General features: G+C 43.7%; 1 protein-coding gene across 3 annotated transcripts; it reads left to right on the top strand.

Annotated features, from left to right (window-relative positions):
- The first annotated feature begins 144 nt into the window (after positions 1-144).
- LOC139580812 (nuclear prelamin A recognition factor-like) lies at positions 145-16,672 on the top strand. Of its 3 annotated transcripts, none has more exons than XM_071409840.1 (11): positions 145-455; positions 1,927-1,998; positions 2,196-2,405; positions 2,911-3,043; positions 4,522-4,656; positions 5,200-5,318; positions 5,478-5,607; positions 12,242-12,314; positions 14,152-14,289; positions 14,482-14,639; positions 14,991-16,672. In XM_071409840.1, exons 2-11 carry the CDS (start codon positions 1,942-1,944, stop codon positions 15,245-15,247), a joined length of 1,410 nt encoding a protein of 469 aa, XP_071265941.1. In that variant the 5' UTR covers positions 145-455; positions 1,927-1,941; the 3' UTR covers positions 15,248-16,672. The 3 variants fall into 3 exon arrangements, with proteins under 3 accessions (XP_071265941.1, XP_071265942.1, XP_071265940.1); XM_071409841.1 differs by lacking the exon at positions 145-455 and adding an exon at positions 745-784; XM_071409839.1 differs by lacking the exon at positions 145-455 and having other exon boundaries at positions 1,809-1,998.
- Positions 16,673-16,994: the final 322 nt, after the last annotated feature.

The following is a 16,994-nucleotide window of genomic DNA, read 5'->3' as shown; positions in this document are numbered from 1 at the left end:
AAAAAACGCATCTCAATCATATTTGATTTTAAGTATCTTACAGTACTAGAATATAGTCATTGATTTACACCAAAAGTGGAAAGAAACGTTTTCACATGGCGCGTGACGCACCCAAAGGGAACCGGGTTTTACGCATGCGCCCTTGATTGACCGGGGCTCAATGGAGTCACTCATGTTCTTTTATAGTTCAATGGTCACGAATTCTGATGTCAAGCCGTCTGGAAAACCGGTCTGGAACCCCCGACTAATTTCTACATCAGACGGTCTTGTGACAGAAACCGTCGCATATTGTCCATTATAGCCTTTCAGTGGTATCGTAATCGCTTCAGATATTGTTGAGTAAACATTGCCACATATTACCCTGGCTCAAACTCCCCCTTTCTCCTTTACGAAACAGCTTGAAAGGTGTCTGAAGTCATTTGTATAAAGGCAGACTAGTAGAAAACGTCCAACGGGTGAGTGAATGAGTGAGTGAGTGCGTGCGTGCAGTGATGTAATAAATACGGCAAAATCGGATGTCATTGAGTTCAAGAATGGCCAAGAACATGAAAGACACAAAACATGACAAGATAATTCGTTATAATAATGAACTTTAGATAAGCTTTTCTTGTTATTTAGTATTTTAAGAGACTCAATTAAAACAAATTATATCAAAAACACTTTAAAGCAGGGGGTTGATTTTTTTTTTTTTTAATATGGTTTTGTGGATATAACGTTGACCAAAATCATGACATTCTACATTTCAAAGAGTTCAGAGTATCAATAAAGTGACCAGTTTTACTCGGTATGTACTCCTCCATATCTCTCAAATCTAATAGTGTGCGAACATCTGTAAAACAAATGTGTCCGTGTTTCAGGTTCATCATTGGAGAATGTTTCATCAATTTCTGTTAACATTGACACCATTGTTTTGGAGGGGTACATATTGTGTTAAAAATATTTAGGTGCACCTCTCTTATCTTATTAGAAATACCACATTTGAAGGGACAAAGCCAAGACTTTTGACATTGAGTGTTTGTTTTTCCACGCAGTTGGTCAATTAAATGTTCATCTCCTTACATGTGGATTCGTGTACAAGAATAGAGAGAGAGCTGGATAAACAAACCAAGATACTCCCTCAGCATTTGTTAATAGAACCATTCTTAACTAATACATTTAATGGCTGATGACCCTGGTATAGGCATCAGGTTATCTGAGACATGCCAGACATTGCACATTTGTGGCCAAGCAAGGAATGTTTTTCTCCCTCCAATTACTGTTTAGAGATTTCAAACTAACAGAAAGCATAATCATAGTTAATTAACCCTTACCAGGATATAAATAGCTAAATAAATTGCTGTTTATATTGGGTCCTGGTAATAGGCCTATATGTTCTAACAGAGGCTTCAGCCTTTATTTAGCATTTATTATATCAATTATGATGATGAATGATGTATAATAATAATCTATGATTATTTTTGTCTTTATTTACTGTATACTATGTAACCACATTTTGAATACAGAGGACACACACAGATGATTTGTGGTTTGGGTCCATTCTTTGGATCTCCGTCAACATAGTAGTTAACATGTCATAGCCTATACAAATAAAGCTTCATTGCCTGCCTATTGACACATTTGGTGCAATTATGTATACTTTGTTGTGATATGGAAGCTGTTTCGTCGGCAGTTTACCATCTTTATTATATGCTGCTGTTGAGATAAGAAGAATGATCCTGATTGGTTAGGACAGGGTTAATGATGTAGAAGTTGGGTGGAGTTGAGTCACACACCCACACACAAATACTAGCATTTTAGTTTGGATCGTAGAGTAGTTGGCACGACAGTTGTCCAAGGAAAATGTGTAGAAGTGTTGTGAAGATTCCAGGTCTATTCCAGAGTTGGATGGCTTACTGATCCTGTGTTTGTGTCAAATCCAACCCACAGCCATTTCACAGAAAAATGTCAGAAGAGAACATCGGAAGACGCAAGGAGAAGTGTGAGAATTGCACTAAACAGGTAAGCCCATGGAATGTTTGTGGTTTCACTGTGCAGTGTGCGAGTGTCTCTCTGCAACTGAAATTGCCCATCCAGTCGTTTCTGACCTAGTTGTTTGAGGTCATCACTTTTTGCATGTTATAGTCAAACATCATATTTTGTGTCCAATTCGAACATTGATTAATTTATTGATTTGTTGGTTGATTGGTAATTTCCAGTGCAACAAGAAGCAGAGGGATGAAGACATTAGCTCCCTTCCGGAGGAAGATGTAGGCAACGGAGAGGTCCCTGCCTCCTCCCATCTCCTCAAGCAGCAGGTGTTGCTGAGTGCCTGTCTGTCCTGTGAGGGCTGTGTGTCCGAGGAGGAGAGCCTAAAGATCTCCCAACAGAACCTGGAGGAGGTGGCCCGCGTCCTGGGCCTCAACAAGGTACTACTGGACCACTGACCAGGCTACCTGGGTCATATTCAATAGGCACCAAATGGAAGAAAATTGACTGAAACAGGGAGGGACTATTTTAACTTATCTAATAACAACTGATGTTTTCCCTTTTTCGTTTCAAAAGGTTTTGCTGAGGTGCTCACTAATGAATACAAACCTGGACACCTCACATGATTAGCCTCCCTAAGCACTTGTGGAGATCTGAGAGGCTTTATGATGTCAGTGCTTCAATAGTAGCTAAAGAGACAAGGGTATATACTGTGAGAGGAAAGAGGAACAATTGTGTTATCTTTGCTGTACTTAGTTTCCAGATGACCTCATGCCAGATTTGTTTTAATGTGTGTTGTTATTGCTGGTCTCTTTGCCTGGCATGCAGACTGATTGTTTGATTTCACTGAAATGTATGGGGCATTCAGTGTTGATGCCAGGTAAATGGTCTCTCTCTTCTCGGCCGACGTTTGACATGTCCCTCTCCCTCTTTTTGTCATTGCAGAAGTGTGATGTGTCCAAACACCAGGTCCTGGTGGTGTCAGTGTGTCCCCAGTCTCTGCCTTTCTTCGCTGTCAAGTACGGTCTGGACATTCCTGAGGCCACACGCAAGCTCTGTGGCTTCCTCAAGAGCCTGGGTAAGTGAGCGTGTACAGTATCTATGTCTCTGTGCTGACTGGGGATTCCAGACAAGCCCTGTAGTTTCCTCAAAGATCTTTGTGTGGGTGTGTGCGTATGGTGATATACAGTGGGGCAAAAAAGTATTTAGTCAGCCACCAATTGTGCAAGTTCTCCCACTTAAAAAGATGAGAGAGGCCTGTAATTTTCATCATAGCTACACTTCAACTATGACAGACAAAATGAGAAAAAAAATCCAGAAAATCACATTGTAGGATTTTTAATGAATTTATTTGCAAATTATGGTGGAAAATAAGTATTTGGTCAATAACAAAAGTTTATCTCAATACTTTGTTATATACCCTTTGTTGGCAATGACAGAGGTCAAACGTTTTCTGTAAGTCTTCACAAGGTTTTCACACACTGTTGCTGGTATTTTGGCCCATTCCTCCATGCAGATCTCCTCTAGAGCAGTGATGTTTTGGGGCTGTTGCTGGGCAACACGGACTTTCAACTCCCTCCAAAGATTTTCTATGGGGTTGAGATCTGGAGACTGGCTAGGCCACTCCAGGACCTTGAAATGCTTCTTACGAAGCCACTCCTTCGTTGCCCGGGCGGTGTGTTTGGGATCATTGTCATGCTGAAAGACCCAGCCACGTTTCATCTTCAATGCCCGTGCTGATGGTAGGCTTTGTTACTTTGGTCCCAGCTCTCTGCAGGTCATTCACTAGGTCTCCCCGTGTGGTTCTGGGATTTTTGCTCACCGTTCTTGTGATCATTTTGACCCCACGGGGTGAGATCTTGCGTGGAGCCCCAGATCGAGGGAGATTATCAGCGGTCTTGTATGTCTTCCATTTCCTAATAATTGCTCCCACAGTTGATTTCTTCAAACCAAGCTGCTTACCTGTTGCAGATTCAGTCTTCCCAGCCTGGTGCAGGTCTACAATTTTGTTTCTGGTGTCCTTTGACAGCTCTTTGGTCTTGGCCATAGTGGAGTTTGGAGTGTGACTGTTTGAGGTTGTGGACAGGTGTCTTTTATACTGATAACAAGTTCAAACAGGTGCCATTAATACAGGTAACGAGTGGAGGACAGAGGAGCCTCTTAAAGAAGAAGTTACAGGTCTGTGAGAGCCAGAAATCTTGCTTGTTTGTAGGTGACCAAATACTTATTTTCCACCATAATTTGCAAGTAAATTCATTAAAAATCCTACAATGTGATTTTCTGGATTTTTTCCCCTCATTTTGTCTGTCATAGTTGAAGTGTACCTATGATTAAAATTACAGGCCTCTCATCTTTTTAAGTGGGAGAACTTGCACAATTGGTGGCTGACTAAATACTTTTTTGCCCCACTGTATATATAGAGAGAGTGTGTGTGTGTGTGATTAGTAGAGCACAGCGTGTGTATGTGAAATAAAAGTGCGGTACATTCATTGGCATCTACCGTAACAGATGAATCATTCTCTTCCCTTCTCTCTCACCCTCCCTTTCTGTCTGTAGGAGTGCAGTATGTGTTTGATACTACTCTAGCAGCAGGCTTCAGTATTCTGGAGAGCCAGAGAGACTTTGTCCAGAGGTACAGCAGGAGGCACCATGATAGCCAGGCCCTACCCATGTTCACCTCCTCCTGTCCAGGTAATATTTACACAATCTCCTTGTTCCTTTCCCTCTGCACACACACACACACACACACACACACACACACACACACCACAACCTGAGTATAAAATATTAAGCAGCTTTGTTGTGTTTCAGTTTAACAATTGTGTGTGCTGTTTGAGGGATGTGTGGCATTATTAAGGTAAGGGTATTAAGGGTTGGACCTAGCTCCCATTTGAAAGTAGAGATAGCAGAGCCGGGCTGGGAGGGAGAGATACAGACACAGCCTCACACCACTCCCTTCCCTGGAGATAGGCCTTTTAGGAGGGGAGTCGCCCTCCCTCTTCTGCTCTCTCATTCAAATCCAATTGTATTTGTCACATGCACCGAATACAACGGGTGTAGGCCTTACCGTGAAATGCTTACTTACGCTCTCTCGTGTACTCGTTCTCCTCATGTTCTCTTTTTTGTTCTGTTTCAGTCTTGCTCGCTCTACATCTTTCTCTGACCCCATCCCTTTAGATAATAAAACCATAAGCTTAGGACTCATGTCAATTTCATTATTCCACTTCTGTTCAGGGTGGATCCGGTACGCTGAGCGTGTTCTGGGCAGTCTGGTCATTCCTCACATCTGTACGGCCAGGTCTCCTCAACAGATCATGGGCTGTCTGGTCAAAGACTATTTCGCCAAACAACAGGTCAGCGCTTTTTGTGTGTTGTAACAACCCACCCCGTACAATTAAATGAAATTCATGAGAACATGTGAATATTGATTGATGCCACACTATTCATGTGTTTTAACCATGTTACTCATCTCACACAGCAGGTGAATAGTGGTGTCTGCTTTGTGTTTGTAGAAGCTGAGCCCAGACAAGCTTTACCATATTATGGTGGCTCCATGCTTTGATAAGAAACTGGAGGCAGTGCGAGAGGAGTTCTACAACAGTCTCCTGGAGAGCAGAGATGTGGACTGTGTCCTCACATCAGGTACTATGCTCTCATTACCTCTACCTCTACACCCCTTGACTTTTTCCACATTTTCTGGGATTAAAATGGATTTGTCATTTTTTTTGTCAGTCTACACAAAATACTCAGTCAAAGTGGAAGAAAAATTCAAACTCTTTGTAAAAAAAAATATGACAAATAAAACACTAATGTGCATTCGGAAAGTATTCAGACCCCTTGACTTTTTCCACATTTTATTACGTTACAGCCTTATTCTAAAATTGATTAAATAACACACAATACCCCATAATGACAATGCGAAAACAGTTTTTTTTAAATGTTTGCAAATGTAGCAAAAACTAAAAACATAAATACCTTATTTACATAAGTATTCAGACCTTTTGCTATGAGACTCGAAAATAAGCTGAGGTACATCCTCTTTCCATTTATCACCCTTGATTTGTTTTGAAAACTTGATTGGAGTCCACCTGTGATGAATTCAATTGATGGACATGATTTGGAAAGGCACACACCTGTCTAATAAGGTCCCACAGTTGACAGTGCTGCAAGCCATGAGGTCGAAGGAATTGTCCGTAGAGCTCCGAGACAGGATTGTGTCAAGGCGCATATCTGGGGAGGGGTACCAAAACATTTCTGCAGCATTGAAGGTCCCCAAGAACACAATGGCCTCCATCATTCTTAAATGGAAAAAGTTTGGAACCACCAAGACTCTTCCTAGAGCTGGCCGCCTGGCCAAACTGAGCAATTGGGGGAGAAGGGCCTTGGTCAGGGAGGTGACCAAAAACCCAATGGTCACTCTGACAGAACTCTGACAGAGTTCCTCTGTGGAGATGGGAGAACCTTCCAGAAAGACAACCATCTCTGCAGCACTCCACCAATCAGGCCTTTATGGTAGAGTGGCCAGAAGCCACTTCTCAGTAAAAGGCACATGACAGCTCGCTTGGAGTTTGCCAAAAGGCACCTTAAGACTCTCAGACCATGAGAAACGAGATTCTCTGGTCTGATGAAACCAAGATTGAATTCTTTGTCTTGAATGCCAAGCGGAAACCTGGAGATAACCTGGCACCATCCCTATGGTGAAGCATGGTGGTGGCAGCATCATGCTGTGGGGATGTTTTTCAGCGACAGGGACTGGGAGACTAGTCCGGATCGAGGGAAAGATGAACGGAGCAAAGTACAGAGAGATCCTTGATGAAAACCTGCTGCAGAGTGCTCAGGACCTCAGACTGGGGCGAAGGTTCAGCTTCCAACAGGACAACGAAGGAGTGGCTTCGGGACAAGTCTCTGAATGTCTTTGAGTGGCCCAGCCAGAGCCTGGACTTGAACCCGATCGAACATCTCTGGAGAGACCTGAAAATAGATGTGCAGGGACGCTCCCCATCCAACCCGACAGAGCTTGAGAGAATCTGTAGAGAAGAATGGGAGAAACTCCCCAAATACAGATGTGCCAAGCTTGTAGCGTCATACCCAAGAAGACTCGAGGCTGTAATCGTTGCCAAAGGTGCTTCAACAAAGTACTGCGTAAAGGGTCCAAATCATATTTTTGTTTTTGCTTTGTCATTATGGGGTATTGTGTGTAGATTGAGGGAATAAAAACCCAATTTAATCCATTTTAGAATAAGGCTGTAATGTAAAAAAAAAAGTGGAATAATTCAAGGGGACTGAAATCTTTTTGAAATCCCTGTACCTTGATTACATAAGTATTCAACCCCCTGACTCAATACATGTTAGTCACCTTTGGCAGTGATTACAGCTGTAAGTCTTTCTGGGTAAGTCTCTAAGAGCTTTGCACACCTGGATTGTACAATATTGGCGCATTGTTCTTTTAAAAATTCTTCAAGCTCTGTCAAATTGGTTGTTCATTACATTTACATTTACATTTAAGTCATTTAGCAGACGCTCTTATCCAGAGCGACTTACAAATTGGTGCATTCACCTTATGATATCCAGTGGAACAACCACTTTACAATAGTGCATCTAACTCTTTTAAGGGGGGGGGTTAGAAGGATTACTTTTTCCTATCCTAGGTATTCCTTAAAGAGGTGGGGTTTCAGGTGTCTCCGGAAGGTGGTGATTGACTCCGCTGACCTGGCGTCGTGAGGGAGTTTGTTCCACCATTGGGGTGCCACACCATTGGGGTGTTCATCATTCCTATAAAGCCATGTTCATGTCTTGCCATAGATTTTCAAGCCAATTTAAGTCATAACTGTGAACATTTCCAGTGTATATATGGCATTGTGTTTTAGGTTATTGTAAAGGAAAATGTGTATCCCAGTGTCTGTTGTAAAGCAGACTGAACCAGGTTTTCCTCTAGGATTTTGCCTGTGCTTATTTTGTTTATTTATATCCCCAAAAAACTCCCTAGTCCTTGCCGATGACAAGCAGACCCATAACATGATGCAGCCACAACCATGCTTGAAAATATGAGGAGTGCTACTCTGTGATGTGTTGTGTGGATTTGCCCCAAACATAACGTTTTGTATTCAGGATGTCACGCTCGCTATCCTCAAACTCCCTGTCATAAAACAACCAAGGCGCAGCGTGCATGTCGTTCCACATCTTTTAATAGGAGTGAAAAACCTAACCAACAAAACAAACAGGTAAACCGCAAAGAACGTGACGCAACCGAGGTGCACACAAACACACAGAAAATAATAATTACCCACACATTAGGTGGGAAAAAAGGCTGCCTAAGTATGATTCTCAATCAGAGACAACGATTGACAGCTGTCCCTGATTGAGAACCATACCCGGCCAAAACATAGAAATACAGAAACCTAGAAAACCAAACGTAGAATGCCCACCCCACATCACACCCTGGCCTAACCAAATAGAGAAATAAAACGTCTCTTTGAGGTCAGGGCGTGACAGTACCCCCCCCCCCCCCAAAGGTGCGGACTCCCGGCCGCAAACCTGAACCTATAGGGGAGGGTCCGGGTGGGCATCTACATCGGTGGCGGCTCCGGTGCGGGACGCAGACCCCGCTCAATCTCTGGTGTGGGGACCCTCGTCGCCGACCCCGGACTGGGGACCCTCGTCGCGGGCCCCGGACTGGAGGCCGTCGCTGGAGGCTCCGGGCTGGAGGCCGTCGCTGGAGGCTTCGGACTAGAGGCCGTCGCTGGAGGCTTCGTGCCATGACTCTTCACTGGAGGCTTCGTGCCATGGATCATCACTGGAGGCTTCTTGCCATGGATCATCACTGGAGGCTTCGTGCCATGGATCATCACTGGAGGCGTCGTGCCATGGATCATCACTGGAGTGAGGAGACGTCTGGTACGTGGAGCTGCCACAGGGCTCACCAGGCTGGGGAGACATACTGGAAGCCTGGTGCGTGGCACTGGCACCGGATACACTGGGCCGTGGAGGCACACTGGAGGTCTCGAGCGCAGAGCTGGCACAACCCGTTCTGGCTGGATGCCCACTTCCACCCGGCAAATGCGGGACGCTGACACAGAGCCTGTGAATGCTCACTCCAGACACCGTAACGCATCACCCCATAACACGGTGCCTGACCAGTCACATGCTCCCCACGGTAAGCACGGGGAGTTGGCTCAGGTCTAAACTCCGACTCCGCCAATATCCCCGTGTGCCCCCCCCCCCCAAAAAAAAATGTTGGCGCTGCCTCTCGGGCTTCCATGACCGGGTCTTGTCCCCTGCCATTCTCTCCTCCCCGGTCTAGCTCGTCCTCCAGGTTGGCGCACGCTGCTTGGTCTTCTTGTTGTGGGTAATTCTGTCACACTCGCTATCCTCAAACTCCCTGTCATAAAACAACCAAGGCGCAGCGTGCATGTTGTTCCACATCTTTTAATAGGAGTGAAAAACCTAACCAACAAAACAAACAGGTAAACAGCAAAGAACGTGACGCAACCGAGGTGCACACAAACACACACGGAAAATAATAATTACCCACACATTAGGTGGGAAAAAAGGCTGCCTAAGTATGATTCTCAATCAGAGACAACGATAGACAGCTGTCCCTGATTGAGAACCTTACCCGGCCAAAACATAGAAACCAAACGTAGAATGCCCACCCCACATCACACCCTGACCTAACCAAATAGAGAAATAAAACGGCTCTCTAAGGTCAGGGCGTGACACAGGACATAAAGTTAAATTCTTTGCCACATTTTTTGAAGTTTTACTTTCGTGCCTTATTGCAAACAGGATGCATGTTTTGGAATATATTTTATTCTGGACAGGCTTTCTTCTTTTCATCCTCGTTTTTTTCCCCATCACAGCCATTAAACTGGCCTCTTTGGCCTCATGGTGAAGTCCCTGAGCGGTTTCCTTGCTCTCCAGCAACCGAGTTAGGAAGTACACAGTCACTACAATGTATCTTTGTAGTGACTGTTTATTAATACACCATCCAAAGTGTAATTAATAACTTCACCATGCTCAAAGCGATATTCAATGTCTGCTTTTTTTATATTTTTACCCATCTACCAATAGGTGCCTTTCTTTGCGACCCATTGGAAAACCTCCCTGTTCTTTGTGGTTGAATGTTTCAAATTCAATGCTCGACTGAGTCACCTTACAAATAATGCGGGGTACTGAGATGAGGTAGTCATTCATCAATGATGTTCAACACTATTATTGCACACGGAGTTCATGCAACTTATTATGTGACTTTTTAAGTACGTTTTTACTCCTGAACTTATTTAGGCTTGCCATAACAAAGGGCTTACTCATTGACTCAAGACATTTCAGCTTTTCATGTGTAATTAATCCCCCCCCCCACCCAAAAAAAACCCCTTTCATTCCACTTTGACATTATGAGGTTTGTGTGTCGATCAGTGACGCAACATTCAGGCTGTAATACAACAAAATGTGGAATAAGTCAAATGTTTTGAATACTTTCTGAAGGCACTGCATAAATAAAATGTTATTTGTCACATGTGCCGAATACAACAGGTATTACCTTCCCGTGAAATGCTTACTTACAAGCCCTTAACCAACAATGCAGTTTTAAGAAAATACCCCCAAAAAAGTAAGAAATAAGAATAACAAATTATTAAAGAGCAGCAGTAAATAACAATAGCGGGGCTATATACAGGGGGTACCGGTACAGAGTCAATGTGCGGGGGCACCGGTGTCGAGGTTATTGAGGTAATATGTACATGTAGGTAGAGTTATTAAAGTGACTATGCATAGATAATAACAGAGAGTAGCAGCAGCGTAGAAGAGGGTGTGGGGGCAATGCAAATAGTCTGGGTTGCCATTTGATGTTCAGGAGTCTTTTGGCTTGGGGGTAGAAGCTGTTTAGAAGCCTCTTGGACCTAGACTTGGCACTCCGGTACCTCTTGCTGTGCGGTAGCAGAGAGAACCGTCTATGACTAAGGTGGCTGGAGACTTTGACAATTTTTAGGGCCTTCCTCTGACACTGCCTGGTATAGAGGTCCTGGATGGCAGGAAGTTTGGCCCCGGTGATGTACTGGGCCGTACACGCCCTGCGGTCAGAGGCCGAGCAATTGCCATACCAGGCAGTGATGCAACCCGTCAAGATGCTCTCGATGGTGCAGCTGTAAAACCTTTTGAGGATCTGAGGACCATTGCCAAATCTTTTCAGTCTTCTAAGGGGATATAGGTTTTGTCATACCCTCTTCACAAGTGTCTTGGTGATGAGAATGGGGGCGTGCTCGGTCCTCCTTTTCCTGTAGTCCACTATCATCTCCTTTGTCTTGATCACGTTGAGGGAGAGGTTGTTGTCCTGGCACCATACAGTCAGGTCTCTGACCTCCTCCCTATAGGCTCTCTCATCGTTGTCGGTGATCAGGCCTACCACTGTTGTCATCAGCAAACTTAATGGTAGTGTTTGAGTTGTGCCTGGCCGTGCAGTCATGAGTGAACAGGGAGTACAGGAGGGGACTGAGCACGCAGCCCTGAGGGGCCCCCGTGTTGAGGATCAGCATGGCGGATGTGTTGTTACCTACGCTTACCACCTGGGGGGCGGCCCGTCAGGAAGTCCAGGATCCAGTTACAGAGGGAGGTGTTTAGTCCCAGGGTCCTTAGCTTAGTGATGAGCTTTGAGGGCACTATGGTGTTGAACGCTGAGCTGTAGTCAATGAATAGCATTTTCACGTAGGTGTTCCTTTTGTCCAGGTGGGAAAGGGCAGTGTGGAGTACAATAGAGATTGTGCCATCTGTGGATCTGTTGGTGCGGTATGCAAATTGAAGTGGATATAGGGTTTCTGGGATAATGGTGTTGATGTGAGCCATGACCAGCCTTTCAATGCATTTCATGGCTACAGTGGTGAGTGCTACGGGTCGGTAGTCATTTAGGCAGGTGATCTTAGTCCCTGTGCCCAAGAACACCATGGTGGTCTGCTTGAAACATGTTGGTATTACAGACTCAGACAGGGAGAGGTATATCTATCTGCTTTACCTCTTTCTTTCTCTCTCTCTCTTTTTCATCAACTATTTTCTTCCTTTCATCATTTCCAGCCTCCTCCTCTCACAAGATGCCTCGATGCCAGCTATTCTTTCAATTCCCTGTCTCCAATACCTAGACCCACTTCATTACCCCCTCTCTATCCCCAGAAATTGAGAAACATCAGACAGTGAGGGAGGTCATTCGTGTTTATACTGTAAACCTGTAGGTTTTATAATTTGTCCATTGTTTAATGTAAGACTGTAAATCCGTGTGTGTGTGTTCCAGGGGAGGTGTTCCACATGATGGAGCAGATGAAGGTGTCATTAGCAGACCTAGACTCCGTCCCTCTAGACCACGTGTGAGTGTTTCACTTTTCACTGGCCTCTTATCAGGAAGTTTGTGTCTGTGCTCAATGTGGGGCTCATTGCTCAGTGAAGCGGTGATGTGTGTGTGTGTCCTTCCTCCTAATCAATTAAATCAAATCAAGCTTTATTTATACAGCACATTTCAGACATGGAATGCAACGCAATGTGCTTTAAAAGAATCAACAAATAAATTAATGAAAGCTGAAATGTTTTACTACACAACAAACATAAAACAAAAGAAAGACACAAACTGAACAAAAAAGCACCCTAAGGAAAAGCAAAGGTAAAAAGATGTGATTTAAGATCTCTTTTAAATATGTCCACAGCTTCAGCCCCCCTCAGGCTATTCCAGAGGCTGGGGACATAATAACTAAAGGATGCCTCTCCATGCCTCTTTGTCCTAGGCTTTGTAATAGTTCCTCTGGCACTGGCCTTTTAACTGAGGAACCTACTGGGTACACAACTTAAAAGCATGTCTGACATGTATTGGGGTGCACAATCGTGGATTGATTGATAAACCAATAGAAGAATCTTAAAATGAATTCTAAAACTCACAGGCAGCCAGTGCAGAGACCTTAAAACCGGTGTAATGTTTGCTCTCTGTCTGGTCTTGGTCATTACCCGTGCTGCAGCATTCTGTATGTTTTGCAGAACAATGGCTTTCTTGGGTAGACCAGACAGGAAAGCATTACAGTAGTCAAGCCTGCTTGTAATAAAAGCATTGATGAGTCTCTCTGTATCAGCCTGAGAGAGAAATGGCTGCACCATGGCACTGTGGTAAAAGCTCTTGTGGTCACATTCCTAATGTTTGATTCAAAATTGAGTTCAGAATATAAAATAACACTTAGGTTTTTTACCTGGTGTTTTATCTTTATTGCCCATTAATTAAACTATGCGTTTAGAGCGCGGGCTCCCGAGTGACGCAGAGGTCTAAGGCACGGCATCTCGGTGCAAGAGGCGTCACTACAGTCCCTGATTCGATTCCAGGCTGTATTACGTCCGGCCGTGATTGGGAGTCTCATGGGCCTGCGCACAATTGGCCCAGCGTCATCTGGGTTTGTCCGGGATAGGTCGTCATTGTAAATAAGAATTTGTTTCTTAACTGACTTGCTTAGTGAATAAAAAAATTATTATCTCTCTGTGCTTTGGCTCCAACAATAATTACCTCGGCCTTGATTTAGCTGGAGGAAGTATTTAAATCACTAATACAGTCTAATCGTTTATCCACGGAGCTAAAATCCTCTGGGGACACAAATGTAAAGCTGTGTATTGTGTGCGTAGCAGTGAAAATCAATGCTGTGCTTTCTGATAATGCTGCCAAGGGGTAACATATATAAACTGAACCGTACGGGACTCAAAATCTAACCTTGGAACGCCACATGTGATATGTATTCTCTCTGAGTTATGTTCACCAAGGGTGACAAACTCTCAACCGGTTAAATAGTTCCAAACCAATTTAGAACTGGACTGGAGAGGCCAACCCACCTCTCCAGTCTGTCCAGAAGGACATCTCATGGTCAACAGTGTCTAATGCAGTACTTAAAGGACAGAGAGAAAAATACTGTTGGCACTTAACTCTTTTAGCTATTTGAAAACCAATTTCTCCAGGTTGGAGATTGGCTGAAAATTGCTAACAACTGAATAATCTATATTTTGTTTCTTTGTTAGCACTTCTGTTTAGTTATTTTATGATATGAAGTACGTTTTTACTTGTATTGAAAGCGCTAAACAAATAGTTTATTATTATTATGCGTGTGTCTGTGAGTGTATTTCTGTGTGTTAGGTTCAGTGACTCAGAGTGTGTCACGTTCTTCTTCGTCTCCATGTTAGCCTGAGTGATGCGGGGGATCCAGCCTTGGTGAGACACCAGGGCAGAGGATCGGAGGGCTTCCTGGAACACATCTTCAAATATGCTGCTTCTGAACTGTTTAGTCTGGATGTAGAGGAGATCACATACAAGACTCTCAGGTAAGTTCGGAGGAGGGGAGAAAGGGATGACTGGGACAGAGAGAGAAATTGAAGACCTTGAACTGAGAAAGATGGAGAGGGAAGGATGAGAGCAGAGAGGGGTAGGAAAGGGGGTAGAGGAAGCAGGCTGTAAAAGAGGACGTGAGTTTAAATATCCCTCTCATTCTGTCTCCCCTCCCTTCCTCCCTCTAGGAACCGTGACTTTCAGGAGGTGTGTCTGGAGCGGGATGGGGAGGTGCTGCTGCAGTTTGCATCCGTCTACGGCTTCAGGAACATCCAGACCCTGGTCCACCGCATGAGGAAAGGACACGTCCCCTACCAATTGGTGGAAGTGCTATCCTGCCCCGGAGGTAACCCATTGGCCCAGCCACCTGTCAGTCACATCTACTTCCTAGTTCTGGTTTGGTTTTGGGTTAATGTGACGAGGCAATTGTGAAAACCTGTGTTAGAAATTCTTGCACAAATAGTTTTTTACAATTGAGTAACCCCAGACTAGGCTGCCATTGAACTTAAATCCACCGGTGCAAGTGTAAAAAATGTAACTGAGGAAGCTGAATTCATGTAGAAACTACACTAGTAATTTAGTGTGATCTTTATTGTCCCAATGAATGTTGACCCTTCATTCTCCCATCTTCTCTCTCTCTCTCCTCTCTGCCTCACCCTCTTCTATTCTCTCCCCCATCTCCCCTCTCTCTCCCCAGGTTGTGTGAGTGGTCGTGGGCAGGCGCAGGGAGAGACAGGAGGTCGGGTGGACAAAGCCTTGGTTCAGCAGATGGAGGAGGCCTACAGCAGTCTACCAGTCAGGCTGCCTGACACCAACCCTGGGCTACACATTCTCTACCAAGACTGGCTGGAGGGACAGGACTCAACGCACGCCAACACACTCCTACACACACAGTACCAGCAGAGCCCCAGCCAGACACGGACACACACAAAGCCCCCGCACATACAGTGGTGAGACACACACACACAGAAAACTCCAACACACCTCAACATCCAAAAGCCCAATATGAGTGGTATCAGGACACTGACCCTTTCTCTTCTAAGGACCATTACAATGCTTCCCATAGGTACCATTGTATAGGCGGGGAGGGCCAGAGGACCTGGATGTTGCTTTTGTGGTCCTTTGCACCCTGCCTAAAGAATAATCTATGGAAAAGACTGGACCAGTATATCCCAGAAAGACTTGATTCTGGACTTACTTCAATACGCCACAAGGTGGTGCTGTTGTTCCATCTGTTTCACTGCTCTGGAGGCTGGTCCACTGTGCTCTCACACCATGGAGGGGGAAACGAAGATATGGGAAAAGGACGCTAGTGCCAAATATGTGGGCTAGATTCCAGAGCGAATCAATTATGTGACGGAGCACAACATTTAATCCAGAGGGACACATTTGCAGGATGGACAACATTTCATCTGCCAGCCAAGGACCAGTAACCCTGGGAGGAATAATATTCGATCCAAGGGGATGAAGCTGGAAAACTATCACACAAATGTGTCCTGTTAACGTACTGAATGTTAAGCCTGTAAGAAGATCTAGATGCCTTAGTAGTATTGCATTTCAGAGGGGTAAAAATATCCCAAATCTTCAACATAAAACCAGGTGTACTTGTTTCAACTGTGAAATGTACATGTTGTTTTGTCTCCTGTGATTCCAAAATGATCAATCAATCAATTGATTGAAAATGATAGATCTTCTCACTAATAATGCTGATAGTGCTGTTGTGACTGCTATTTGCATTGCGTGTGTTCATCCATGTAATAATCACTGCAATAAATTTGGTAAACAGCTGTGGGATAGGGATGGAGAAATATAACCACTCTCAAATTAATAGACAAAGCTTTTGATACTTTTTTAAATTTATACTGTTTTTTTTTCTCATTGAGATAACATCTCTTTTACAAGAGAGACCTGAAGAGAGACTTACCATTTATGATTTAAAAATTATAGTTTTAACCATAACAAATCAAATGTTATTTGCCAAATGTTTCGTAAACAACAGGTGTAGACAAACAGTGAAATGCTTTCTTACGTGTCCTTTTCCAACAATACAGAGTTAAAGATATAAAACATAGAATTAGTGACCCGAGGAATGAATACACAGTAAATAACAATGAATGTTTTGTTGATATTTACATTGTTTGCAAACAAATGAATAAAACAAGCTCATATTTAGGGTTCTGATGGGGTAAGACAGTTGATCTAAGCATGAGGCATTTATAAGTTATATTTTTCAATAGTTATTGGGTATACATCAATCATTTACAAGTCCAAAAATGAATGTACCAATCGCAGATTGGTCCTTTTTAAGGTTATTGTTTTATTTGACCATATAGTGTCAGTGTCATACTGATGAACATTAAAACAATTCCAACCTGGAAATCAGTCTGATTTGAATTCATTCTGAAATGGGACTGAGAATATATCCCTTAACCCCTCGCTCTCTCTCTTTCTCTCTAGAATGCTATAGACTCTAGATCCTAGAATTTTGAAAATGTGTGGAAAACACATCAAATCATCCACCTCTGTTCTGACAAAAAATAAAGTGATGCAAAGGTTGCATTTTAGTACTGCAGGCTAGGGCTCTTTCACCTCTGTAAACTATAATTGCAAGTTTTAGTGTCACAAGTACAGTTTAATGCCTTTCTTGCAAACTCAAAACCCAACAATGAAATAATTAATAACAATGTATTACTAGAAGAAA

The sequence above is a fragment of the Salvelinus alpinus genome, chromosome 7 (genome assembly GCF_045679555.1).
Source record: "Salvelinus alpinus chromosome 7, SLU_Salpinus.1, whole genome shotgun sequence".
Lineage (NCBI taxonomy): Eukaryota > Metazoa > Chordata > Actinopteri > Salmoniformes > Salmonidae > Salvelinus > Salvelinus alpinus.
Note: the sequence above shows the minus strand (reverse complement) of the source record. Positions and strands in the feature narration are given on the sequence as shown.

What these genes read in the sequence shown, in the direction of transcription:
- LOC139580812 (XM_071409840.1), top strand. Translation starts at nt 1,942, where the DNA reads ATGTCAGAAGAGAACATCGGAAGACGCAAGGAGAAGTGTGAGAATTGC. An exon ending in ACTATTTCGCCAAACAACAG is followed by an intron (nt 5,319 to 5,477) that starts GTCAGCGCTTTT and finishes TTGTGTTTGTAG; the next exon opens with AAGCTGAGCCCAGACAAGCT. An exon ending in ATCACATACAAGACTCTCAG is followed by an intron (nt 14,290 to 14,481) that starts GTAAGTTCGGAG and finishes TCCTCCCTCTAG; the next exon opens with GAACCGTGACTTTCAGGAGG.